At 50.8% G+C, this 27094-nt stretch overlaps 1 protein-coding gene and 1 long non-coding RNA gene across 2 annotated transcripts in view; one reads left to right on the top strand and one right to left on the bottom strand.

Annotated features, from left to right (window-relative positions):
- On the bottom strand, positions 1-2101 carry GSC (goosecoid homeobox). Its single transcript, XM_003482313.4, has 3 exons — positions 1469-2101; positions 771-1030; positions 1-431 (listed from the first exon to the last, which is right to left on the bottom strand). Exons 1-3 carry the CDS (start codon positions 2085-2087, stop codon positions 276-278), a joined length of 1035 nt encoding a protein of 344 aa, XP_003482361.2. The 5' UTR covers positions 2088-2101; the 3' UTR covers positions 1-275.
- The window catches only part of LOC106504549, a 26427-nt gene continuing 1349 nt past the window's right edge, over positions 2017-27094 (top strand). Inside the window, exons 1-3 of the long non-coding RNA XR_001298110.1 lie at positions 2017-2104; positions 3105-3321; positions 26992-27087. This is a non-coding gene — a long non-coding RNA (uncharacterized LOC106504549). The remainder of the gene's footprint in view (positions 2105-3104; positions 3322-26991; positions 27088-27094) is intronic.

Raw genomic sequence — 27094 nt, forward strand, 5'->3', positions numbered from 1 at the left:
TACATCGCCATCACTTTATTGTATTGTCACCGTTAATTTAACTATAAATACTACGGCGGGGAGCGAGTCGCCCGGCGGCCCCGAACGTTGGGCTGCGAGCCCCGGCGGCGCGGTAGCCCAGGCGCCCACCCTCTCCGGACTGTACACTATTTACAACTCTTCGTTCCTCCTTCTCGACCCCCCTCCCGCAAGGCAGCGCGTGTGCAAGAAAAGTAGCATCGTCTGGGTGTGCAAGTCCTTCGTGTTAGGCAAGGGCCACGGCCGGCCTGCGGCCGTCAGCTGTCCGAGTCCAAATCGCTTTTACCTTCCTCTTCCCTCTTCTCGGGCGAGGCTTTCGACGACGTCTTGTTCCATTTCTCGGCGTTTTCCGACTCCTCGGACGAAGACCGCTTCTGCCGCCTCCATTTGGCGCGGCGGTTTTTGAACCAGACCTGTTGCGCAGCAGAGAGTAGAACAGCTATTAGGATCAAAGGTGCGTCCCCCCAACGCCCCGGCACCCCGGGGCTGGGTGTGGCCACGGGGCGCCCCCGGCGTGGAGAGGGAACCGGGGACCCCGCGCGCGCACGCCAACAAAAGGAGAGGAGACCGGCTCCCGCTTCCGTATTTTCACTTAACTTCCTGGGCCTAAAGCGCCCTCCAGCAGCCTCCGGGCCGCCACTGGGAGGTTTTTAAAGAGCAGGGAGACCCAAGGAGGGCCGAGCAAACCCGGCTGGGGCCACGATTCGCTGGGAAGGGCCGTGAGTTGCGCCGCAGTAGGGTCCCGCGCCTACCTCCACTTTCTCCTCGCGGAGGTGCACCTTCCGAGCCAGCTGCTCGCGGGTACCCACGTCTGGGTACTTGGTCTCCTGGAAGAGGTTCTCCAGGGCTTCGAGCTGTTCATCGGTGAAGATGGTGCGGTGCCGCCGCTTCCGCCGGCAGTGCAGCTGGTTGAGGAGCTGCAGTTCCGTGCGCGACAGGGTGCCCACGTTCATGTAGGGCAGCATCTGGTGTGGCACAGGGGACACCAGCACCGAGCCGGGGCCCTCGTAGCCTGCGACAGAGTAAGGCGCACGGTCAGCCACTTCTCTTGCCACCGCGCACACGCCGGCCTGCCCGCCAACGACCCACTCCGACTTTAAAATCGTCTGCAAGGGGTGCGGGGAATTGGGGGTGCACGGAAAACAACGGTTCGGGGAACTGAGGAACCATGCCAGAGTCCACCCGCACGCTCGCAAAGCCGTTAGCAAATCCTAAAAGTCTAGTCTCCCCACGCAGGCACTGTTACAGTTTCCACTAACTCGCCTAAAGTTTGCAGCCAGTGTGCAAACGCCTGAGCCCGATCCGCAAAAAAAAGGGGGCAGGGGGAGTAGATTTGCAAGAGGAGAAAAGTTCGCGCAAAGTGAAAGAAGCGAACGCCACCGCCACCCACGTCCCAAGGGCTGAGGACCACGGCGGCGGGCCGCCGAGGCCCGAGCGAGCGCGACCCTACCTGGGGGCGTCGGGACGCAGGAGCACTGCTGGGCACCCAGGGGCGGCACGGCCCCGCAGCAGGCCGGGCCCACCGGTGCCGCCTGCACGTGCAGCTGCCCGTAGAAGTAGTTGTTGTAGCCGAGGCGGGAGCCGCCGACCGCGGCCGGGAGGCCTGCACCGCCGGGGGCCACGGGGCGCGGGTAGAAGGCGCCATAGTCCGAGGAGGCGCCGCCGCCGGCGCCGTAGAGCGAGTCCCCGTGCAGGGCCGGGAAGACGACGGGAGCCGCGGCGCTGGGCGCCACCGGCAGCACCGAGTCCTTGCAGCGCGGCCGGGCGGCCAGGATGTTGTCGATGCTGAACATGCTGGCGGGCATCCCCGAGCCCGGCGCCGGGACCGGGGGGCGGCGGGGACGCGCCGAGGAAAAAGCTTCAAGGTGGGGGGTCCACTCTCCTCCCGCGGCGGCCCAAACCGAAAGAGCGCCGGCGAGCGCGCAGCCCCGCGCCCCTCCCCGCCCCTGCGTCCGCGCTCCCTCCTCCCGCCCTCCCCTCGCTGCGGCGTTCGGCGAACTCAACCCGCGGGTAGGACGGAGTTTAGACCAGCTGAACCTCTTGTTGGTTTTATACTGAGTCGACGTCATCCTGGATTTAGTTCCTGGTAATATGCAGATGACAAACAGAACCAGATTTGGCCCTTTCTGTTCCTTTGGGTGGGGGTGGGGTGGGGGGGCAGGACTTGAAGAAAGGGGGAGGGGAAGAGGCCAAGGGAGGGGGCTACGGGGGCCTGAAAGGAGATTGTGGATTGCGAATTAATGAAATTAACCTAATCTTTTCCATTCAGCAGCCCGCCGCGGGCCGGCGGAGCTGGGCGGGCGTCCTAATTGCCCCGGTTAATCTCATTAATTCCATTGTGGGGCCGCAGTTAACAACTCCCTCCGCCGACCTCTCCGCCCCACCGTTCCCCCTCAGATTGGGTCCTATTATTGGGTGCGATTTCCTCTGCAAGAAGCTCAAATTCATTGTGGCCAGTTTTACTTTGGGGCTACTTTTTTTTTTTTTCCTTTTCGGAATTTGTTTTGTTTTAGAAAATGCGAGGGCCGCGTCCTCAATCAAGCAAGATTGAAATTCCGCTCTGCCTTCGGGCCCCCATGCCCTGACCGCGTAATTTCACCTCTGTTTTTTTTATCTTGACATTCTCTCCCGAATAGAACTGGTTAAACCCCGAAAGCCTTTTGTTTTTGCAAAGGCCAAAATTTGTAATGGAAAAACGACAAAAGAAGTGCATCGTGATTCTTAATTATAAATATATATTTAGTAAATATATATATTATTTTTTAATTTATTTTTTTATTTGCAGGCACCTTGGGTCTGAAACTACCGTAGCAGCCCCTAGGCCCTTACCCAGCCGAGTCCAAATTCATCCACTACTTTAAAATTCGCCACCAAAAATAGCCATCGGAAGCAATGCTTCCAAATGCTCCCTGCGTGGGTGTTGGTAGGTTTTGCGGGGTTTGTTATGTTTTCAAACTTTTTTCGGAAGTAGGGTGTCTTCTCCCTCAACTGTTTCAACCCCCCCCCAAAAAGGGGGGGAGGATTTTAGGAATTCCCTGTCTCCTTTCCCAACAAATGAATCGCATTTTCCCCTTCTGACCTGCTAGCTCCCCGCCCGGGACCGGCCTCCTGGCTGTCCTTCTCCCGGCAGGCCCCAGCTGGGCTCCCTGGGCCCCGGCGGCCTGGCCGAAGCCCGGCTCGGCTCGCGGCAGGCGGCCACGGTGATTTGCGGGACCCTCTGCGCGTCACGGCCCGTCAGCCGGAGCTGCGGGAGGCGCATCCAGTCCACGACGGCGCGCAGGCGGCCGAGAGCCCTGCGAGAAGGTAGGAGACGTGCACGCGGAACGAAAGCAGCCTCCGAGGTCCTTCCCGCCCGGCGCAAGTCCCCGTCTTACGGTGCCGTACTTTCTCGGCCCTTGGCGCAGGCAACTCTGGCCACTGCAGAGAAGGGGCAGTGCCGGGCCCAGGCGAGACTGCCTAGCGCCGGGGTACCTGGACACCTCGGGTGTCCCAAAGGCAGGCCGCCTTTAACTCACGCCCATCTTTTGCTATTTCTTACTGGCTAATTAGCCCGGGGCCCCGGCAAGGGTGTCTCAAGTCCCAGCAGTAAGGCTAAATACGTGGGCTTCCTCCTCGGCGACTCTGGGGCAAAAGGTACTTGGCAATTGCTATTCCCGGGTCAGAGGAGCGATTGCGCGCTCCTACCCGTGCGCGATACTTCGGACGCAGCTCGCAGCGCTGACCGGGAGAAGCTAGGCGACAGCGCTTCTTCGCGGCCTCCCCGCGTGGACTTCGGTGCCCTCATGCCCACCCACTCACCCGCTCCTGGCCTGAAAGCTTTGTATCTTTGAGTGCTGAGCAGACTTAGAGGTGGTTGTAGGAGGAGATTACGGTAGGACGGAGATGGGTCTCAATTTGGGGGAGGCGATGGATTTAAAAAAAAAAAAGAAAAGAAACCAATAAACACTGTTCCCAGGGAAGGAGTGTGACCTTCCCCTTCGCAGAGGTCAGGTGTAGGGAAAGAAATGTATCGCCTTCCTTCTCCCACTAACTAAGGGTAGTGGCTTTTTTGTTTGGGTTGTTTTTTGTTTTTTTCCTTTTTTCTTTTCTCAAAAGACTCAAAAATCACCAGGTAGGTTCCGCGCGCACACATTCCAGGCCAGCCTTTTCTGAGTTTAATTCTACAGGGCAAATGATGGAAGAATTAGAGGCTGCAACTTCAGCAGGCACTTCCGCGGCGTTTGTGTTCGTGCCTGGGAGCACGCGGGCGGCGGCACGCGCGCGTGTTGTGGATTTTCTGAGACCTTAGATGAGCCAGGCAGGAGCAAAGAGGGAAACTTGGGGCAAATTCTCCGTTGTGTTTCTGCAAAGGTGCTCAAACTGGCACCCCCGCAGAGATTTCAGGCGGAGATTGCAGGCTCAGATCTGAGTGCCTCCGAATTTTTAAACAAGGCAGCTTCACCCTTTATTTGCAACAAGCAGTCTTGCCTCCTTCTACTGGGTACATTGTTCTCTTTAATAAGCCGATTTAGCAGACCCCCCAGCCTTTGCTCCTAGCTTTCCTGCAGCCCTCCCACTGTGCCATCAGATTCCTGGAAGGAAGAGCACTGTACAGTGAGTCTGGAGCGTCGGAGTTCTACACCGAACGTTGCCACCTTGAAAATCATTCTTCCTTTCCAGGCCTCAGGTTTTTAGTTATTGAACTAATACCGACATCCATTGGGTCCTTTGTAATCCTAACATTTTATGAGGCTGGGTAATTGTCCCCCAATGAATCGCTGAGGGGACTGAAGGTGGATTTAGGAACATTTTTTAGTATTTTTCCTTGGGACAAAGGACAGGGCTGTCTCCACCCCCCCCCCACCCCGCCACCCCCCCTGAGGGCAGGGTCTCTGTATCAGCTGGATCTAAGATGAGGAAATGCGCTCTGAAGGCTCTGTCCTGCATTGGGTGGTGACTTTCCGGGAAGAAAGAAGAAGTCCGAGGCCACTCCACTCCAGTTATTCAGCGGGCTCCCAGGGAGCTCACCGGCGCTATCGATGGCGCCTCCTCCTCCAGGTTGCCCTTTGGTCCGCAGGCGCACTACTGAGTCAGTAGGGAGGCAGGAGCCGCAGTAGGCAGTCAGGGCGCTGCGCCCGCACTGCACCTCCTCTGCGGGCCGAAACCCACAAGTGTCCACACTGCGCTAAACAAACAATCAGTAGCCCCCGTGTTGCCCGGTGCAATTGGAATAACAAATGCGATGCACGCAAATTGCCCGCTTCGTGTTGCTAAGCGATTGTTTGTCGCCCTGCACGCACCGCTCAGCATGGGAGGGCCCGGAGCGTCTGGAGGCGGCTGGCGAGCGCTTAGGTCGGAAATGCAGTAAACACGCTCCTGATTTTCCCTATTATCACCCAAACACGATTTCACACAAAGCAATCACCACGCAGAAGTCTATGAAAATGTGTTTGTTGAGGAGTCAGTCGCCCTGGTAATAGCCCTCATTTTAAAAATATTAAAGAGTAGATCAGCGGATTCCACATGCATAAGGTATATTTGCGGTTCAGCATCTATCAAGACGCTTTTGCGCCATGGTCATTGCTAAACTGATTCATAGAGCATAGATTAAATTGCTTCTCTGATTTAAAACAGAGTACCCAAGTTTGGACTGTGTATCTAGGTATCTCTCCTGCCCAAAGATATTTTCGTCATGGGAAAAACTGTTGCCCCACTACCTTTGCGGGGCCGCGCGCGCGTGCACACACCCACCCACCCACCCTTGGCTGTAAAAGAATATATATATATATATTTATATATATATATATGCATATGTGGCCCCAACTTCTTACAGTTCGTTCCAGGAACTTTCTTTTCTTAATTCTCTCAGCCTCTTGTCACAGAGCAGAGTTCACAATCGGATGTGTTTAAGTAGGATTTTTTTGTGGCATGTGCAAAAAACTTGTGCGTCCTTTTCAAAGGTCTGGAGCCCCCTCGCAGGGGGCATTAGCCAGTCAGAGAATAGGAACAACCCCGCAGACCTGCACACAGCCTAGAGATCCTCGCAGTTTGCACAGCGCTTATTGGTTTTATTGTTTATATTTGGGCTTAAAAAAAATCCGGTGTCTCAAAACTAGTGCTCAAAACCCGCTCCACTGCCCTGCTGCTCCCTCGGGGACAACTTTGGGAACCCCAGGGGTTTTCCATGTGAGGTTTGGTAGATGAAATTGAATACAGGCGCAACTGCCACCCCACTAAGGGGTAGCACTTATGAGGGTTGGGTCTCCGCATTCAGCAGAATTTAGGGACTTTACCAGTTGAATTTTGCCGGAGGTTTTGGAACATTCCAAGTAAACCACCTTGCCCCTGAGGACAAAATAATAACGTGTTAGGAAAACTCATAACACTGGGAAAGAAGAAGAGGTGTCGAAAAATGACGCGGTCCCAAGGCATCAGGGAAAAAAAAAAAGAAATAGCTCCGGCTTTCCAGGGTTGCAGAAATCCGCTTTCAGCCGAGCTAGTTACCAAAGTTTGTTTCAGAGTGACTGCGCTGTTGCTTTTGCAGATCACAGAATGCAAATGACGATAATTTGTTCTCAGTGGAACTTTCTCTTGAAATGATTAGCAAAGTCAGTCATTGAAAATGAGAGCGATTGCGCAGCCGGTTCCGAAGCCTCTCGCTAACCGATATCAGCTTCTAAAGTTTTCATTCATGTAAACCTCATTAATGAAGATCTTTTATTTAAACGTCAAGGGGACTTGAAATTTAGAGTAAATTATGAAGCTTGTATGTCTAGCCAAGTCATGGGTCAAATGCATTTGTGAAAACTGCTAAAGAGCATATGGTTTTGAATTTTTCTACAATGACTAGTGTTTAAATAAATTGCTTGTACTGCTTAACTTCATGTGTAATTTTGACAGAAATTGGCCTATAGCCTTTGATATGTAAACATTTCAGCCTTTTATGCGGTATAAAAAGACACTTGCTTTTAGGATCAGTTCAGGCAGTCACCCTGTAATTCAGAAAGCTGGCACCTACCATTACATTCTTGCTAGATTTCAACTTTCAAGTGGCAGCCTCAGGGAGAAAAAAAAAGGAAGGAAAGAAAGAAAGAGGATATTTCAAAAGCAATGTCCATTTGGGATTAAAAGCTGCAAATGAGGTGAGAACGTGCCACTTACTATCTGAAAGAAATGGATAAACCATAGTTATTAAAGAACATTTCTGTCATTTTTCTTTAAGCCAGCCCGTCTGAGGGGACACTTAAGCATGTCATTAAATGCTTGTCTTACTCCAACACACAAATAGGTGTTAAAAATCTAGGTATCACTTCAGGATGTTACCGGCGAAATGGCTTTGTGTCACAGAGCCCATTAAGATGCAAAAAAAACACTCCCGTCTCTCTCCTGAAGAGAGTCATTCTGGGCACAGAATCACAAGAAGCAAATGGCAGCACTGAGCCAAGCTCGGGGATCTTTCTGGCTGGGAGGCTTCTGCTGGGATGCAGACCTGGTGCAGAACAGTTTAGAGACCGCTCGGGGCGGCCTGAAACATGTATAAATCTGCATAAACCTATTTGTTGTTAAAATATTCGTCCCCTATAAATAAGCCTTGGAATGTGGATTGGAGGGTGGGTTGCCCAAGTGCTAGACGGGGCCACAGGGTCACTTCCTGGGCGCGATGGGACTCCGCTTCTCCCCCTCTGTTCTCTGGGTCCTGCCTCTATTTATCCTCCAAGTCAGCTTTGTCATATACAGACTCTCTGTGACACATGGCCCCTTTTGTGACGTTTTGGAGGAAGCAGGGGAGAAAGAAAACTCAGGAGCCAAGGACACCCCTTTTTTTGTATACAGTTGAGCCTTCGGAGCAAACTGAGATCTTTTTTAGAAAGATCATGCTAGGGCCAAATGCAATTAAGAAAGACTCGCGCGCCCCCTCCATCCCAAGACAGGAGAAGGTATTTTATTTACATTTTTTATGCATTCCAACACATCATATTGTGGTCAGCAAACCGGAAAGAAAAGGACATATTTCATGACATAAAGAAGCACCAAGTGGAGTGCTTTTTTGTTTTTTGTTTTTTTTTTCTTTTTCTCCCTAAGCAGTCTACCCTCCTACCTAATCTTTCTGTCCACTTTGAAATGAATAAGGGTAATTTTTTTCATTTGCCATAGTTTTAAGGTTCTTGGGAAAACAGTTGATTTGCTAATAAAATTGCTCTGTAGCTTTCAGCTGTGTAACTTTGAGGAACGTACTTAAGTGTGTTTGTGATCACAGTTTGCTAGGCAAGGTATATCTGTTGGGTTAAAAAAGGACGTTTAATACTTAAAAGATAATGTAGAAAATTAGGGGCTTTTTTTTTTAAGGAAAGAATATTTCAAATAAACTAAAAATGATAGGAAAAGATGGCTTGGGTGGCCATATTCCATAGTTAACACCGTGGCTCTAGAAAGGTTTGTATCAGTGGAGATTCGTGCAATATGGAACTTCGTTATAATCATCATCATTTTAAAGAGGCTTGATAAAATAAGCATTTGTTGGTACCTTTCAGTTCTGTATGTGAAATTTAGATGAGGTTTATTAATACTGATTCTTTTTAAACATCCGCATAAAGAAATTAACAAGCACATTCCCAGATGTGCCTTGACCTCCAAAGTAGTCACTAGAGGAGATTTCAGGTTCTTCTAGCATCACCGTGCTCGTTGTAGTTTGAATAGTTCTCTGAACTCCCAGACGGGCCCTTACTTGGGCCCAAGAATTCCTGTCTGCTTTTTAAAGAAGCAGCCAGACTCCCTTGTCCGCTTGTTCTACACAGAGATGGAGCATTCCTAAGCCTAAACAGTCAGATCGAGTCATGGGAGATGGAAACAAACAAACCAAAAAAAAAGCCACTTTCAGGAGTCACCGGTCATGTCACCTGCTCAGTCCTACCATCTGAAGGTTCAGATGCTATAGCTTTACTCTCCCCTGGCCTTGCCTTGGGTGGAGGACGCTGAGCCCTCGCCAGCCTGTCTGCATAATTCAGGCCATTTCTCTGCTTGTCCCTGAGGAGGAAAGGGAGGAGGATTCTCAGAAACAACCTCAGCTTTCAATTCGTTTGACTTGTGTTGGGGCTTTCATTGTCTTTTCTGTGCCAGGAGATCAGCACTTTGGAAATCTACCACCTTCCCCTCACACGTTCACACACTCCTCCTCTCCCACCCACTCACTCTTGATCAATTCTGGGCCAATCAACCCCAATACCAGCTCCCTGGTCCCCTCCCTTCTGAAGTTTGCGTGTGTTTTCGTGTTGGGGGCGGGGGAGGTGGTATCTACCTGCAGCCGGGGCAGAAAACTGAATGATGCTTGAGCCACAATGTGGATTTGGTTTCACTTAGCAGTAAAATGCTTTCTGCAGACCCGAAGGTCTTGGGTTTAAAATCACAAGAGTCTATCTCCCATGGCATTGTGTTGTTTGTAATTTATGTATTATGGGGGAAAGTAGTCTGTTCATAGTAATGATAGCTTGGGAATTCAGTCTATGAGCCAAACATAGGCCTGTTGAACTGAAAAGACCCCCTCTTGTCTACATGATACCTTGCAGGGTTTTTTGTTTTTTTTGTTTGTTTGTTTTTTTCAAGAGGTCTCCAAAGATTTTATTCCCCTCTTGGAAGGTTGGTAGATAGAGTCCTTTTTGGTTCCGCCTGGTAGGTCCACACCACATTTGCAAGTGACCTGGGGATGTGAAAACACACTCCTGCCCATCTAATGACAGTGCTTTCTCTGAAACTCTAGAATTCTGGAATTATTTGGATCTCCGAGGCTCTCCAGTTGACTTTGAGACGGGAACATAAGTTTTTGATAATGCTCTCCACATTCTGATTTAAGCCGTGGCCATTCTTTCTTTTTCTTTTTCTTCCCCCCTAAGCCCGCAGAAATTCGCTTTCCAAGTTAAACTAGACTGAGGTGATCCAGCGAAGGTTTGACTTCAAATAATTTTTAAAAGAACTTGTTCACCCTTCAAGTCCTTCAATAAAGGAACAGTGGCAGAGTAAGTAGCTTTGAAAAGCCACTCTGCTTGGCAGAGGAATCCCGGCTCTTCTGACAAAAGATGGATATTGAATATGTGTGGCGAATGCCCACTGCTCCATATTTCAGGGAAATTCTTTATTGAATATTTCTCGCTTAGGAAGCTGGAGTCCCTGTGAAATCTTGCTCCTTGGATCTCTGTCGGGGCTGAACCAGCCTCCCAACCTAGTAACAAATTGCCTTTTTATGGGTTCATGTTCTAAGTAAGAGCAAACATCTGCATCCTGGGGCATCAAACCACAGATCCTAGAATGAGAGCTAGCCGTGACCACGCTAAGCCGGTTGTTCTAGAAAATGGAGCAAATAGACCTGGCGTGAAATTCTGCAAGTCCCGCCCAAAGGGAAGGTGAAGGAGAAGACCACTGTACTCAGTGGTTGGTCACTACCCTCCCGAGTCGGGGGAGAGGGGGGCATTGCCATCTCCCGTTACAGATCAGACACTAAGACCAGATCTGGTCATTATCTGCCCAAGGTCTTTCAGCTGAGGTCTGGATTTTTTTTTATTTTTTTTGGGGGGTGGCATATGGCCAGAGATCAGATCCGAGCTGCAGTGGTGACCGACACTGCAGCTGCAGCAATGCTGGATCCTTTAACCCACTGGGCCAGGCCAGGGATCGAACCTGTGTCCTGACACTGCAGCGATGCAGCTGATCCTGTTAGGCCACAGCGGGAACTCCTGTGTCACCCTCTTGCTCTCATATTGATACCAACTCCTGTAAAAGAAGTGATAGTTTCAGCTGCTGGGCCTGGCAAGCCAGACCTTTTGCTCCCAGGCACCAGGTACCTTTCTCACCTCCCTTCCCGGCCTTGCCTGTTGAGACCACAGCCACATGGAGGGCTTCTGCTCTATGCCTCTGTGCCCGTGTCCTTCACAGCCCTCCCTAGCTGGCTCTGCCCAGCCACGCTGGCTTCCCTGTCTGGCTGCATAGATGGGGCCTCCACCACTCTGAAGACCTGGGGGTCACTGTCAGGACTCCTTTGTGTTCCAGAACAAGTCCTCCTGGAGACAGAGGTGTCTGACCTGGGGCCACAGGGGCAGACTCAGCATTGATTCAGCTCCGTATCCCCCACCAGCTGCCCCCAGGCCTTGGTGCAGTGGCTAAATCACTCCTTGTTTAAGGAGAGAATACGTCTTCACCCAGCCCCTCACCCCACCTCCCTGCCTGGAGATCTCCCCAAATTCCAGGCCAAAGACCTTAGCAGGAGAATGTTAATGAGCCCCAGTGGGGGCGCAGGGGCAGGGGCTCTGCGGAAATAGATAAAGGAGGAGGAGGAGGAGGGCGAGGGTCCACCAACCTGTCAGCCCAGCAGATCCTGGCTGGCTGGCCCAGGTCCTCTCACAGCCAGTGTGCACCCAAGAGTGGTCAGCCTGCAGGTCACATTCGTGTCTCTTCGGCCACACCTGTGTACGCTGGCAGGCCGACTGTCACCTTTGAACCTGAGGGTTGATGCCTCCGGATAGAGCATCCTCTAGTCCTCTGGGTGGGTCCTGAATAAAGACAGCATGAGGGCCCCCCAGGCCTGCCTAGGCTCCATCTCTGCTGGAGCCTTCCCTTTCCCCTCTGTGAAATGGAGCAGTCAGCAAGCTGCAGGTTCCCGAGTTCCCACCCAGCTCAGACCCCTGCCACATTCAGGGCCAACACATCCTGTTCCTGGTGGTACAGCCTGTGAGGGGCAGAAAGGGTCAGACCCAAGTGCCAGGCCCCATGGGGGTGCAGAAGCAGAGCTGCCGGCATACGAGGGAGCTCCCAAGAGGCTTTCCTCCCGGCCTGAGGACGTTGAGAAAGGCTGCCCCATAGACTCCTAGCAGGGACCACTGGGGGATCCTCCGGCGCCTATGGGGGTCCTAGTTCAAAACTGTGGTTCCCACTCTCTGCCTGTCTGCACTGGCAAAGCAGGTCAAGGGCAGATGGTTGCTTGGCCTGGTGGAAAGGATGCTGCCAACGGTGGCTTTCCATCAATGGCAGTGCATCTAGCACAAGAATAGCGCCAAGCACTGGCAACGCTCAGCCATGCCTGTCTGATTCCAGAGCTCCCGAGCCCCACGGCGGCAACCTGGGGGAGACTCCGAGCTGCTGGCCCTGTGGGTGGCATTGTGGCTACAAGTCCAGCCTCTGTCATTAGGCTGACTTCCAGCTCTGGTGCCTACGAGCTGTGTGAGCCCTTTAACCTTTCTGCGTCTCAGTCTTCCACTCTGGTAAATGGACATGGTCTGATCCCCAGCTCAGGGCATGGGAGGGTGCCTGGGGAGCACCCATCAAGCAGCTGCAGTCATGTTTGCAGGCACAAAGGCCTTAGCACATTCAGGGAGTTTTACCGCTAAGCCCCCGGCTCTCTCCCACACCAAAAAATTAAGGAAGTTATTCATTGAGGGCCAGAGAAGCCTAAGTATCTGGAGCAGTTTGGATAGCGAGGCCTGGGCTTTGCTCCCTGCATAACAAAAGGCTCAAATCCTATCTTGGGGGAATTTCGAGGGAAAAGGGTGCTTTACTAAGGAATCAAGATTTTTCACTTCTTCCTTTGATTCTCCGAGTAAAGCCATGGGCCTGGGCGGGGCTGGGGTGCCACAGGGCAGGACTAGAAACTCAGCTTTCTAATGAGGAAACTGAGAACCAGACCAGCCCCATTACTTGCCCGCTGGGCTTCCTGGTAGTCCTGGGGCTCCAGTCTACCAGCCCGCCCCCTGCCACCCCTGGCCTTTGGCTCCTTCAAGGACCAAGCCACTCCACATACGCTGGGGTCAAAATCAAGGTGACCCCCAGCTGGGATGAGTCTGAAAAGCTGAGGGACCCCTTGCTGGGAGGGCGAGGTCCTCCTGCCGCGCTGTGCACACCTCCCTCTGTAGGTGAAGGTCACCCTCAGCCTATCTCGGCCTCCCAAAGCAGGTGGGGAAGGGACCGGTGTGACGGTCAGAGTTCAGTTCTAACCCCCACCCTCTCTCTCCTCCCCCCACCATCTCCTGACAGGTTTCAGGACTCTGTCCCATTTGGGTGAAGCATATATTATTCATCCATTAACATCTTAAGGGTTCAGATTGAAGACCCCCTAAGTAGCTGTACCTTAGAAATCTTCTCCGTTCTTACTGTTCGCAAGGTTTGCGATGCTTGTGAAGGGTAAGGAACTTCCTTGGGAACAACCCAAATGTTCCCGAGTAGGTTACACATTAAATAACCAGCACAGACTCCTAGCGGAAACCCCAGAGCCGCTGGAGTGAATGAGGTAGCGCACAGGTCGCTGATAAGAAGAATCTCCAGCATGGATTGCAGTGTGACAGAGGCAAGATGTGGCCCTTTTGCATGGCACAACTGTGTGTGTGTGTGTGTGTGTGTGTGTGTGTGTGTGTGTGTGTGTGTGTGTGTGTGTGTGTGTGTTTGGCATCTATGTGACACAGCACTGTCTTCCAGGGGTTCATGAGTATAAACGAGTTCATATTTGCAAGGCAGTTAGCACAATGCCTGGAACACAGTAAGTCTGGACCACGTTCGAGAAAGAAATATAAATGCCAGAGAAAAAGATCAGGAAGGAAGGTTCACTCCAGAACTCACAGTCGTGGTCACCTCTCCGTAGGAGGGGCTGGGATTAGAGCTGATGATGAAAGGGGACTCAAGCCTTATCTCTACTGTTTCGCTTTTGCGCAAAGCCATTCATGTTTTATTTGTGATATTAAAATTAAATCTACACCCACGCCCTGTAGCTCCAAAATATGAAACCCCTTTCCTCCTCTGCCTTCCAGGGAAAAAGCACCAAGGTCAAACAAACACCCCGAGATAAGACCCACCCACCACCCACTCCCCATCTTCATGTCCTCAGCTAACACCTCATCACCGGCAAACAGTATCCTTGGAAATGAGTCCCCTTTGCTAATGACTCACTCCTCTGGCTTCCTGGACAGCAGCTGGGGGACTGGGGGAGGAGGAGGGGGTCCCAAGGGGACAAATTACAGGTTTAAAGTCTTAAGACTGGATTTAAGCCCCCAAATGCACCCCTCGTATGTGTAAATCACTTCTTCTCTGCGCTGGGGACCCAATCTTTGTGTACCTCTTAATTCTTTTCTTTTAAGGCACACATTTTATTTGATATAAACTATTGAGTTTTGCTGTTTGTGCCACGCATGTGCATGTGTGTGTCCGATTATCTTCTTCGAACACAGCCCCATGAGTGAAGTTATTCCGTCAAAGGCTACACACGTTCAAAAGTTTACCTTTTTTCTTTTCTTTTTTTTTTCTTCTTTTTTTTTTTTTTTTGATGTGTGTACCTCTTAATTCTTCAAACATAGGTAAGGTGCATGTGAACTTGATTATCATGACAATCATCATTGTCCCTTGGTACCTGACAGCGCCTGGCACTCACAGATACTCAGTGAATAGCTGTGAACCCGAGCTGAATGTAGTTTATATGGCATCGAATTAATAACAAAGGAATTGTTATTATAAAGCCTGAAATTAACATGCTGATCTTTCAAATTCATATTCAGAGTGAACTCATTTGACAGATAGTTATCATTTACCTTCTGTGTGCTGGTCCTTGTGTCTTGTGCTAGAAAAAAATAATGAACGTGCAAAAGTCCCCGACCTCACGTAGCTTATATTTAAAAGAGATTTCCAGCAATGAAAAGCTATGCCTGAGGATGAAATAAAACAGGATCTTAGCTGCTCGGTGCAGCAGACAGGAACAGGAAATTTTTATCACAGTTCAAAGTGTTGCATTGAACAGAGCAATGTCTAAATTATTAGAAGTCATAGAGATTCATGACTCAAATGCAGATACCACGTTTGATTTTTATATATACATATTCGTATATCCCGCTAGAGCTTTTTCTAATAAGCTGGCTTTATCTTCAGTGTTGGGGGCAGGGAGAGCTGTCAGCCGACTGACAGTCTTGGGGAATGCAGCTTTGATGCTGTGAAATCTTGGAATCATGCTCGGACCTGGGCTCAAACCCAGCTTCACCAGCTCCCAGCTGGGTAACTGGGGTGACCGCACGAGTTATCAGGGTGTCTGAGCCTCCGTTCAGCTTGTTTGTTCACACTGCTTTCGGGGTGGAGCGAAGGAACATAGGCGTAGTCTCCAACACACAGAAAGGGCTCAGCCAGGGGAAGCATTCTGCCTGGACAGGAGGGGCAGCCAGTGAGACTGCACCCCCCCAGAGGCAAAACCAGCAAGACCGTACCCCCAAGAGGGCAGCCTAGAGAGGCAGCCTGAGGGTTCAGATTTAGCGTTCACCAAGGCCCTCGACCCCTCTAAGACCCAAGCCATTGTATGAATATGCAATTTGCCTCAAAATTCACCTAGGTCCCCTTGAAGGGAAGAAGGAGAAAGAGAAAGAGAATCTTGCTAGTATTTCCTTCTGTCCTTTCTTTTAAAGCCCTTGTATCTTGCATTATTATCTCCATGGGTGCATGAGGGCCTGAGATTCTAGGAGATTACACAGATTGTAAGAAAGTAGAAGCATATTATGCAAATCCAAATCTGCCCAAAGCCTGTCTTCTTTTCACTTAACACACAGGGAAGCAAGGAAGAGAGGCAGCAGGATGGAAATTTCCAGCAAGGGCTTTTGCGTCGCCAAGACTTTTCCTGTTTGTTGGCAGGTTTTTTTTTTTAACCGCCCCTCATCCTCAGATTTTGCATCTGTAAAATGGGGCTAAGAGTGGCTCTGTCCACAGAGATTGGTCTGCAGATGAAAGGAAGGCACCCATTGTGAGTGGCTTCAGGGAGCCTGATGGCTGAGAGACGGGGCTCTGTGGGAACACACGGGCCTAATTCACAGACTCAGGCCGACGCCTCTATCATTAGAGGAAAACAATTTATGTTGCTTGTATTTTTCTTTCTGTGCCCACAAGTGTGTGATAATGTGATAAAGATTACTGTATGGCTACATAAGCCTTAAGATCCTCCTCGCAGGAGAATGACGGCGCTTAAATGCTTTTGTTGGCACCGACACGTGGGAAATCTTTGCCCTGGTGCCAGGCAGGTGCTGTGGTAAAGTTAATGATGAGATCTGGTGACGGGTGAAACCAGGATTTGAACCGGGTGCCTGACTGAACAGGCATGGGCAGCTGGCTGGCCGTCTTCTAGACCGTTCTGCCTCCCATGGATGCTGCTGAGACGGTTGAGAAAAGATCTGAGGCCGTCCTTTGCAAATAGCTCCCTGCTATGCAAGAAGTGGGACCCGTTGTCGCCGCCCTCCTTCTCTGCATGACTTAGGACAGGTGGAGGGTGTCCAAAGCAGGGCCACAGGTGTGGGTTGTGGCCAAATCCCATTCATTAGCTCTTCCCCGGTGGAGGAGGGCTGTGCAGGCCTGGAGTGCCCACCTGGGCCCCAGGGGTGGCCAACGACAATGGAGATGCAGGCCCAACGGATAGGCAGCGAAGAGCTGGGAATCCCAGCCCAGCGAGGCGGCTCCCAGCCGTGGAAGAATGTGCTGGAAACTCGGGTGATGCCACTCACACCCTGGGAGCCAGGCAGCCCTTGGCAGAGCGGCAGGCCCGCTCTGTGAGAGGTTACCCCTGGCCTCCCCGGCTGCAGTAATGATGGATGGGTTCCCCCCACCCCAAGGAGGGTGCTCCCGAGGCCCCCTGACCCCACTGAGCAGCTTGGCTCTCTGGTCCTGGCTTCACAGCTTGGCCTGATGAAGGAAGTGCCTTCCAGAGTGAATCAGTTATCACACCCCAGGCATAAGCAAGGTCAAACCTCCATTCCAAGTGCCCATTTCTTTCCAGCATGCTGCTGGCATTTCCTTCTCTGTCACAGGCTCAAGTCCCCTGGAGGGCAGAAAACCCGCTCAGACTTCAGAGTTAGACTGCTCCGGGTACAAGTGCCCCCTCTGGCACTTGAAGCCATGGGGTTGGGATAAATCATACTCACCTCGCTGCTCTTTAAATGGGAAAAGGAGTTCCTACTGTGGCTCAGCAGGTCAGTGGTGTCTGTAAGGGTGCAGGTTCCATCTCTGGCCTCGCTCAGTGGGTTAAGGATCCAGCACTGCCGTGGGCTGTGGTGTAGGTCACAGACGCAGCTCGGATCCCGCGTTGCTGTGGCTCTGGCGTAGGCCGGTGGCGACAGCTCCGATTGGACCCCTAGCCTGGGAACCTCCATAAGCTGTGGGTGCAGCCCTAAAAAGTCAAAAAAAAAAAAAAAAAAATCAGGCTGCCTTTAGGGTTAGGGCAACAGGTTCCACTCAGAAGTCAGGCTTAGGTCTAGAGTGAATTCAGAGCTAGGGACCACCACTGGGGGCTTGATGAGTCTTGGTGTTGGTTTGGATTGACCCCTCATAATGACTGTGGATCTCCCAGCACTGCTGTGGAGTTAAGACTCGACTCAGATTCAATGCTTGGCATTTACTGTAGCTCATCAATTCTGAGACGTGCTTTTTCTGTCATCCATATTCTAACACATCCCAGGTCAGGGCTGACTTACACCCCTGGTGAGCCATGATTCAATTAGCAGCACATTTATCTTTCTTTGTAAAGGTAAAATGCTGCGTCTGATATTGGCTGGCACCTTTGGTTAGAAGAAACGCACTGTGCGGTTATTATTCTTGAGCCCCAGGCTCTCTGCTTGTTCCTCAGTTTGCTCGGATGAGTCACCGAGTCCCCACTCGCGCCCCACTGTGCCTGGGAGCTCCCATCCCAACCATAGCCTGTGTCACATGGCGTTTTCTGCTATGTTCACATTTTTCTGTCCTGTTCTAGAAGATTGTCCAGGGAAGGACCTGGCCTGCCTTTATCCCCCTGTGGTTCTGGTCCTCCCCTGGTGCCGAGGGTCTGATAGGAGCTGTGGTGTTAGAAAAAGCTGCTATTTCTGGCACTAGACTGAAAGGGCATTTGCCGAGGCTTTGCTTTTATAGCCTCCTTTAATCCTCCAACAGCCTGCAGCGGTAGGTGTTGTTATTATTACCCCAGCGGATAGGTGAGGAAACTGAGGCATGAATAGCTTAAGGGGTTATTCAAGGTCACTTTTTAGATAATGCCCTTGGGGCTTTTTTTTTTTTTTTTTTTGTCTTTTGTCTTTTTTGTTGTTGTTGTTGTTGTTGTTGCTATTTCTTGGGCCGCTCTGGGGGCATATGGAGATTCCCAGGCTAGGGGTTGAATCGGAGCTGTAGCCACCGGCCTACGCCAGAGCCACAGCAACGCAGGATCCGAGCCGCGTCTGCAACCTACACCACAGCTCACGGCAACGCCGGATCGTTAACCCACTGAGCAAGGGCAGGGACCGAACCTGCAACCTCATGGTTCCTAGTCGGATTCGTTAACCACTGCGCCACGACGGGAACTCCCCTTGGGGCTTTTTTAAAGACAATTTAAAAAAATTGCTTTCTCAAGATATAATTCACATCCCATATATTTTGGCCACACCCATGGCATATGTAAGTTCCTGGGCCAGACACTGAATCCGAGCCACAGCTGCGACATGCACTAGATTCTTTAACCCACTGTGCCAGGCCACGGATTGAACCCACACCTCTGCCCTGACCCAAGCTGCTGCAGTCAGATCCTTAACCCACTGTGCCACAGCGAGAACTCCACATCGTACTCCTTTTTAAGGCTGCCTAATATTCCATTGTATGGATAGACCACATGCTGTTTATCCATTGGTCAGTTGATGGACATTTGGGTCAATTTCATCTTTTGGCTGTTGTGACCAACGCTGCCATGATTATTTGTGTACAGGTCTTTGTGTGGATATCCATTTTCTTTTCTGTCTTTTTTTTGCTATTTCTTGGGTCGCTGCCACGGCATATGGAGGTTCCCAGGCTAGGGGTCTAATCAGAGCAGTAGCCCCCAGCCTATGCCAGAGCCACAGCAACACAGGATCCGAGCCGCGTCTGCAACCTACACCACAGCTCACGGCAACGCCGGATCGTTAACCCACTGAGCAAGGGCAGGGACCGAACCCACAACCTCATGGTTCCTAGTCGGATTCCTTAACCACTGCGCCACAACGGGAACTCCGGATATCCATTTTCATTTCTCCTGGGGCTCTATCTAGGGGTAGAATTCCTGGGTCATAGGGCAACTATATTTAACCACTTAAGGAAATTCCAGACTGTGTCCAGAGTGGCTGTACCATGTTACATTCCCACCAGCAATGAGAGTCCCAATTCCCCCACATACTCACCAACACCATTACTGTCTGTCTTTGTTAACTGTCACTATCTTAGCGGGGTGAAGCAATATCTTATGTTCTTTTGGTTTGCATTTTCCTAATGACCAATGCTGGTAACCTTTTTTTTTTTCTTCTTATGTGCTTACTGGCCATTTGTATATTTTCCTTGGAGAAATAGCTATTTGAATTTTTGGCCTATTTTTAAATTGGATTGTTTATATTTTTATTGTCAAGTTGTAAGAATTCTTTATAATATTCCAGACACAGGTCCCTTATCAGATACGTGAGTTGCAAACATTTTCTCTCATTCTATGGGTTCTTTTGCTTTCTTGATGCTGCCAAAAATTATTTCCAAAGTGCTTGTATCATTTTTCATTCTCCTCATTGATGAGCATTTATGTAATTTTTAACCTTTATTTACCAGTTTTAGACTGACAAGGTGGTTCTCTAGTTATCCTCCAAGAGAGACCCAAAGAATTCTTTTCACATTTCCTTTTTTCGTCACAAATTCATGCATTTCAGGAGTTCCTGCTGTGGCACAGTGGAAGCGAATCCGACTAGGAACCACGAGGATATGGGTTCGATCCCTGGCCTCACTCAGTGGGTTAAGGATCCGGTGTTGCCATGAGCTGTGGTGTAGGTCGCAGGTGCGGCTTGGATCCCATGTTGCTATGGCTGTGGTGCAGGCCAGTAGCTGTAGCTCTGATTGGACCCCTAGCCCGGGAACCTCCATATGCCACAGGAGTGGCCCTAAAAAAACAAAAACAAAACCAAAAATTCATGGATTTCAATTCTTAATTCTTTTTATGTATTTTAGTAGAGTAAAATTATTTTTCTTTTCTTTTCTTTTTTTTTTTGTCTTTTTGCCTTTTCTTTCAGATTGCCTTTCCAGATTTGCTTCTGAGTCCCCAGCTAAGAGCAGTAGTTTTTCTTTTATTTATTTTTCCCCTTTTTTGGTTGACCCGCACCATATGGAGTTCCCTGGCCAGGGATCAGATCCCAGCTGCAGCTGCAACCTATACTGCGGCTGTGGCAATGCTGGATCCTTTCACCCCCTGTACCAATCTCACTGTACCACAGCAGGAGCTCCTTTTTTTCTTTTTCTTTTTTTAAATTAAGGAAGCCAAAGCCAGCCACTCTCACTTGAGTCCAAACTGCCTCCCCATAGGGACAAATCAGCGCAGAGGCCTGAGCAGTTGTGGCCACCATCCAGATGCAGCCTTCAGACCAGACCCCTCACTCACCTCCCTCTTCATCGGCCCCTCAGCTGTTAGCGTGTCTCCCTGGCCGTAAAGGAGCAGCCAGTGTGTGTGGTCGTGAGAGGCCAGAAAAAGCAATAAATTGACTCAGATGTGCGTCTGGGCTGGGTGGACATGGTGGCAGAACCAGTGGTGGCCCAAGGAAGGACCCATAGGTCCCTGTGTCCTCTGTTAATTCTTCTTTAAGGCGGTTTTGGTTCAGGACAGCCTTTTTTCTTTTTTCTTTTTGTCTTTTTGCCTTTCTTCTAGGGCTGCGCCAGAAGCATAGGGAGGTTCCCAGGCTAGGGATCGAATCAGAGCTCTAGCCACCGGCCTACGCCAGAGCCACAGCAACGCAGGATCAGAGTCGCATTCGCGGCCTACACCCCAGCTCACGGCACCTCCAGATCCTTAACCCACTGAGCAAGTCCAGGGATCGCACACGCAACCTCATGGTTCCTGGTCGGATTCGTTAACCACTGAGCCGCGACGGGAACTCTGGTTCAGGACAGCTTTATGGGCAAATTCCAGCGTGTCCTCAAGGCTCACCACCAGCGCGTCATCCAGGTTTAGGAGCTGATCCAGCTTGTGGTCCCCCGGCGCTGAGATGCTCTTCTGCTCCCCCGAAGGCTGGGATCCTTTCTCCTGATGAACCATTCCCGGCGGCAGCCCACAGCCCTGACCAGGAAGTGCACGGGGATGTGACAAAGGGAGCATAGGTACGCCCCCCTCCTGTGAAGTACAGCCTGCAGGACCTTGGGTCCTGTGTCTGCTCCCGCCCCCTCCACCGCGCATGCGCCCTCACTCCCAGGTCCCAGGGTGGCCTCCCCCCACCCCCGCGCCAGGCCCCGCCCACCCGGCCCCTGCCGCCTTTCACAGCAGCTTTCTCCTCTGCCTCAGTGTTCCAGAATCATCTTGTTCATTTCCTGCCCGACACCTAGAATCAACCATTCCTGATTACTTTCGGTGAGAAATAGCATTTAGGGACCATCATCTGGGTACCGGGGTTGCTCCTTTATCCTGGCGGGATAGCGTTTCTAGGCCTTTTCAGTGGACGTGGCGTTAACACAGTTTAAGAAAGTACACTTTTTTTAATGATTTTTATTTTTTTCCAGCATAGCTGGTTTATAGGGTTCTGTCAATTTTCTCCTGTACAGCTAGGTGCCCAGTCACTCATACATATATACTTTTTTTTTTTTTTTTGCGCATTATCATGCACCATCCTAAGTAATTAGATATAGTTCCCAGTGCATTTTTTTTTCTTTTAAAGGTATGTCATGTGTATGTCCTGATGCTTCCAGTCCTAATTCAGGCTGTATTTGACCTTTTAAAACTCAGATTTCGGAGTTCCCGTCGTGGCGCAGTGGTTAACGAATCCGACTAGGAACCATGAGGTTGCGGGTTCGGTCCCTGCCCTTGCTCAGTGGGTTAAGGATCCGGCGTTGCCGTGAGCTGTGGTGTAGGTTGCAGACGCGGCTCGGATCCCGCGTTGCTGTGGCCCTGGCGTAGGCCGGTGGCTACAGCTCCGATTCAACCCCTAGCCTGGGAACCTCCATATGCCGCGGGAGCGGCCCAAGAAATAGCAACAACAACAACAACAACAAAAAAAAGACAAAAAAAAAAAAACAAAAAACTCAGATTTCTATCTCCTGTTTCTACACCAAAATTCTGGCTCCCAAAGACAAGTGAGAAGAGATAAGATAAGCTGATAAGTGAAGCGCTAATAAGAATAGATGACATTTATTGAGGGATTTTCTGGGAGGTTGCAGGCGGGGGGGCAGGGATCAGGCCTCACAGCCGGCCTAGGACCAAGGGGCAGAGAGGCTGAGGAAGCTGGCAGGTCAGGCAGCTGGTCCAGGGCAGAGCCAGGCCTCAGGCTCAGGCAGCAGCAGCTCCAGGGTGAACCCCTCCGCCTCCCTTCCTGGAGCATCTGCCTTTGCTCCTTTAGGACAGGGGCGGGTGGGCGGTGCCCTGGAGAGAGGAATGGTTCTAGAGCTGAGACGTGGAGCCGAGGGAGAGGTCACTCCCACAGGGGGCTGGGGGGACCAGGAAGGTTTCTGCAGTGTTCCGGGCTCAGGGCCACAGTCCAGGCCTTGGCAGTGACGGGCGAGGCCCCTCACGGCTGGTCCACAGTGGACCACGGTACATCTCAGCAAGGTGAGCAGACCTGCCCACCACCGAAGCAGTGCCTGGACAGCTTGGGGGACTGACATGTGCTGTCTTGTTCTGCCCCAGCCGAATAGTCTTTGAGTGTGACAGGAGCCAAGAATGCCCCAAACCCATCAGAGTGCAGCTCAGGTGAGCGTGTCCTGGAGAGGGAGCCCTGTGACCAGCAAAGGGCGGGAGAGCCCATGTAGGCCAATCGCGGGGGCCACTGAGGTGGAGTGTGGGCACCCCCAACACCAGAATTGCACAGGGACATCAGTGTCACTTCCCTCTGGTGACAAATGTGGAAACAGAGACTGGGGGAGAAAGAGACTTTCCTAAACTCACGCAGCTACTGAGCGGCCAGATCCACCACCACCTCCAGGCTCTGACTCCCAGCACGTTGCAAGTTGCAACCTCATTATGTCCTGGTGGGTGTGTTCCTTTCCCAGCATTGCTATAACAAAGGGCCGAGAACTGGGTGACTTCAATGACAGGAATTAATTGACGCACCGTTCTGGAGGCTAGAAGTCTAATGTCAAGGCCTCGGCAGGGCTGGCTTCTCCTGAGACAGAGCAGCGATCTGTGCAGGTCTCTCTCCCAGCTTCCCACAGCCTCCAGTGCCTAGGGTGGTTGGTGTGTTCTCCCTACGCCCCCAAGCATGTTCCTTTTTTTTTTTTTTAGTCTTTTTGCCATTTCTTGGGCCGCTCCCATGGCATATGGAGGTTCCCAGGTTAGGGGTCCAATCCGAGCTATAGCCACCGATCTATGCTGCAGCCACAGCAATGCAGGGATCCAAGCCGCGTCTGTGACCTACACCACAGCTCATGGCAACGCCAGATCCCTAACCCACTGAGCAGGGCCAGGGGTTGAACCCACAACCTCATGGTTCTTAGTCGGATTCATTAACCACTGAGCCACGACGGGAACTCCAAGCATCTTCCTTCTGTACATGTGTCAGTGTCCAAAGTACCCCCTTTTAATAAGACTACCCCCCAATGACCTCATTCATCAAGTTAGACATGTGAATGCCTCTGGAATGACCTGATCTCAAAATTAGGTCACTTTCTCAGGTCCTGGGGATCCGGACTTCATCGCATGAATGTGGAGGGCACTGTCAGCCCATAGCACCAGCAATGGAGGAGGCTTCTCCTACACGATGCCCATGAGCTGGGCAGAACTCGGGATCCAGCAGCCACCTCCAGGTCGCCTCCAGAGCCCACTCTTGGCATTTCCCTGCCACCGTGCCCTTGCTGTTTGTACACGCGTGCACGCACGCACACGGGCATGCGTGCAAGTGACATTCTGTCCTCTGTGCTATGTCTCCTTGGTCCCCTCCATCTGATCATGAGCTACTTCGGTGGCAGGGATGGTATCTTGGTTAACTTTGTACCCTCCTCCTAAGCCATGCTTTGCCAATTACAAGGTCTCCATCCAGTGGGGTAACATTTTCCGGGCCTTTGTCTTAAGCAATCTCAAGCCTTCACCTGTATTTTCCCCTCTTTTACATCTTTAAAAATAATTTGCAACCATCCTAATAAAAATTAATTCAGGGCAAAAATCACCGATGGAGGTTAAAATCTCTGGGTGAAAATCTCTGGGAAACATGATGTTTATATAGATTCAAAGCCTCACGCTATGTGAAGCTCACTTAGGCTACAGTGTGCTTATCAATTACGAAAAAGAGGCCAGAGATTTCTTAATAATTAAAAAGGAGTGGAGGGAGTTCCCATTGTGGCTCAGTGGGTTAAGGACCCCATGTTGTTTCTCAGAGGATGCGGGTTCCATCCCTGGCCTTGCTCAGTGGGTTAAGGATCCGGCATTGCTGCAGGCTGTGGTGTAGGTTGCAGATAAGGCTCAGATCCCACGTTGCAGTGGCTGTGGTGTAGGCCGGCAGCTGCAGCTCTGATTTGATGCCTAGCCTGGGAACTTTCACGTGCTGCGGGTGCAGCCCTAAAAAGAAAAAAAAAAAAAAAAAAGGAAAAATAAACAGGTGAGATTAATTTTGATAATATATTTTATTTAAACTAAGAGATCCAAAATATTTTCATGTCCGCATACATTCAGTTTAAAAATGATTCATGAGGAGTTCCCGTCGTGGCGCAGTGGTTAACGAATCCGACTAGGAACCATGAGGTTGCGGGTTGGGTCCCTGCCCTTGCTCAGTGGGTTAACGATCCGGCGTTGCCGTGAGCTGTGGTGTAGGTTGCAGACGAGGCTCGGATCCCACGTTGCTGTGGCTCTGGCGTAGGCCAGTGGCTACAGCTCCAATTTGACCCCTAGCCTGGGAACCTCCATATGCCGTGGGAGCGGCCCAAAGAAATAGAAAAAAGGCAAAAAAAAAAAAAAAAAAAAAAAAGATTCATGAGATATTTTTCATTCTTTTTTTTTTTTTTTTTTTTGTTAATGCTACATCTTTGAAATCTGGACTTTACAGTGCATCCTAACTGAGAAAAGCCACATTTCAAGTCCTTCGTAGCCGCCCGTGGCTGGCGGGCACCGCATAGAACAGCAGAGGATTAAATCGTGCAGCATGACGCTGGTGGGTTCAGATCGCAGTCCTGCCACTTCCTAGCTTTGTGAACATTGGCCAAATCATTTAATTATTTTATTCTATTTATTTTATTTTATTTTATTTTTGTCTTTTTAGAGCTGCACCCGCAGCACATGGAGGTTCCCAGGCTAGGGGTTGAATCAGAGCTGCTGCTACCAGCCTACACCACAGCCACAGCTCACGGCAACGCTGATCCTTAACCCCCTGAGCAAGGCCAGGAATCGAACCTGGGTCCTCATAGATACTAATCAGATTTGTTTCCACTAAGTCACGATGGACTCATTTAATTATTTTAATCCTTAATGTGTCCTAAACTGTAAAATGCGGTTTGGCTAGGGAACTTATCTCTTAGAGTTGTTTTGAAAATTAAAGGTATGATGTGTGTAAAGTGCTTCGTGGAGGGCCGCTCACTCATCCACTCATGAACAGTTCCAAGCAGAGGGTTTGGCAGCTGGTAAGCACAAATTGCAGAACAGGCATAGACTAGGGCCAATGCTGTCAGTACTGTGCTCATGATAGATGCATTTTAAAGATGCTGGGGGAGTTCCCTTATGGCTCAGCCGGTTAAGGATCTGGTGTTGTCACTGCAGTGACTTGGGTCGCTGCTGTGGCACGAATCCGATCCCTGGCCTGGGAACTTCTGCATGCCTCGAGTATGGTCAACAAAATTTTTTTTCATTAAAAAATGTTTGTTAAAAAGATGCTGGAAGAAGTAGCATTCTCTGAGATGGCCTGACTCCCTAGCCCAAAGGCAGACCATTTTGAGCACCTGGATCCATCTAGGGATTTAATTATTTCACAGTTGTTCACTCTACAAGCATTTCTTGCACTGAATAGTTGAGCCTGGACTAGGATAGAGGAGCTTGGAGATGTGGGAGCCAGGGAAGGCCCAAGGGAGAAGGATAAGACTTCGGGGAGAGCCGGGGAAATGGGGCAAGGTCCTTGGTGAGATAGGTGGGAGGCGATGTGTAATATCAGGGCCCTTTCATGGACCTGATGACCAAGAAGGATGGAAGAAGTAGCTTCCTCCCCAGGGGAGTAGATGTCTGAGCAATGTCTTGCTTAGGGAAGAGTTAAGGAAAGGTAGGTGGCATTTCTGATTGGTTAAAAGAAAAACACCACTCACGCAGAGGTCCAATAGCAGGAAAGGGCCCTGGGAGTTTGGGAACTGGGCAAGGCTGCAAGGGTGTGATGGGGCCAGAGGGTGGGTGGACTGTGAAGGGCTTGGGAAGGTTTTGAGGGAGGTTGGACTTTTATCCAATGGCCTGAGAAAGGATAACCAGTTGTGCTCTGTCGAGCAGAAAGGAGGCCCTTTGGCAGAGGTGGGCCACTCTCAGGGGAGACAGCAAATGGATGATGATAAAGAGGAGGAGACCCCGCATGGGCCCTGAGTTTCGGTTGGAAGTAGAAGAGCCTGAACCGCAGTGCTGTCTTCGCCCTGCAAACCAGGCTCCTGGAAACCAGCCCTGTGGGTTGGCCCAGTGGAGAGGGCTTGTCCACACAGCCTAAGTAGAAGAGGCCGCCCAGGACCAAAGCCCTTGCTGGTGGAGTTAGGGAGGAGGCTCACACTGGGTGGGCGCTCGGGGGTGGGCGGGAGGGATTAACAAATTTCCTCTAACAAATCGAGATCATTCCACTCTGGTCTCTAGGCCTTTGCACTTGCTGTTCCTAGATGCTAAGTTCAATCCCACTGTTTGCACAGCTGCCCCTTTATCAGCAAGCGGGTCTTGTTCAAACACCAGCTACAAAAAGGCCTTTCCTGACCCCACTTGACAACACTGTCGTCTCCTCATCCTCCGCTCTCCCCACAGCTCCACTTTATCCTGTTTTACCCCATTTTTAGATAGCACGTCTCACCATCTGAAATCACGTTATTTGCATGTAATTCTCTATTTCCTCCCCTCAGAATGTACTGCACTCCTGAAGGGCTGGGCCTAGTCTCACTCCTTGTTCTCTATCCATCATTGGAGACAGGACTTGACACCTGGGAGACGTCCAAAAGGTAATTG

The sequence above is a fragment of the Sus scrofa genome, chromosome 7, assembly GCF_000003025.6.
Source record: "Sus scrofa isolate TJ Tabasco breed Duroc chromosome 7, Sscrofa11.1, whole genome shotgun sequence".
Classification (NCBI taxonomy): domain Eukaryota; kingdom Metazoa; phylum Chordata; class Mammalia; order Artiodactyla; family Suidae; genus Sus; species Sus scrofa.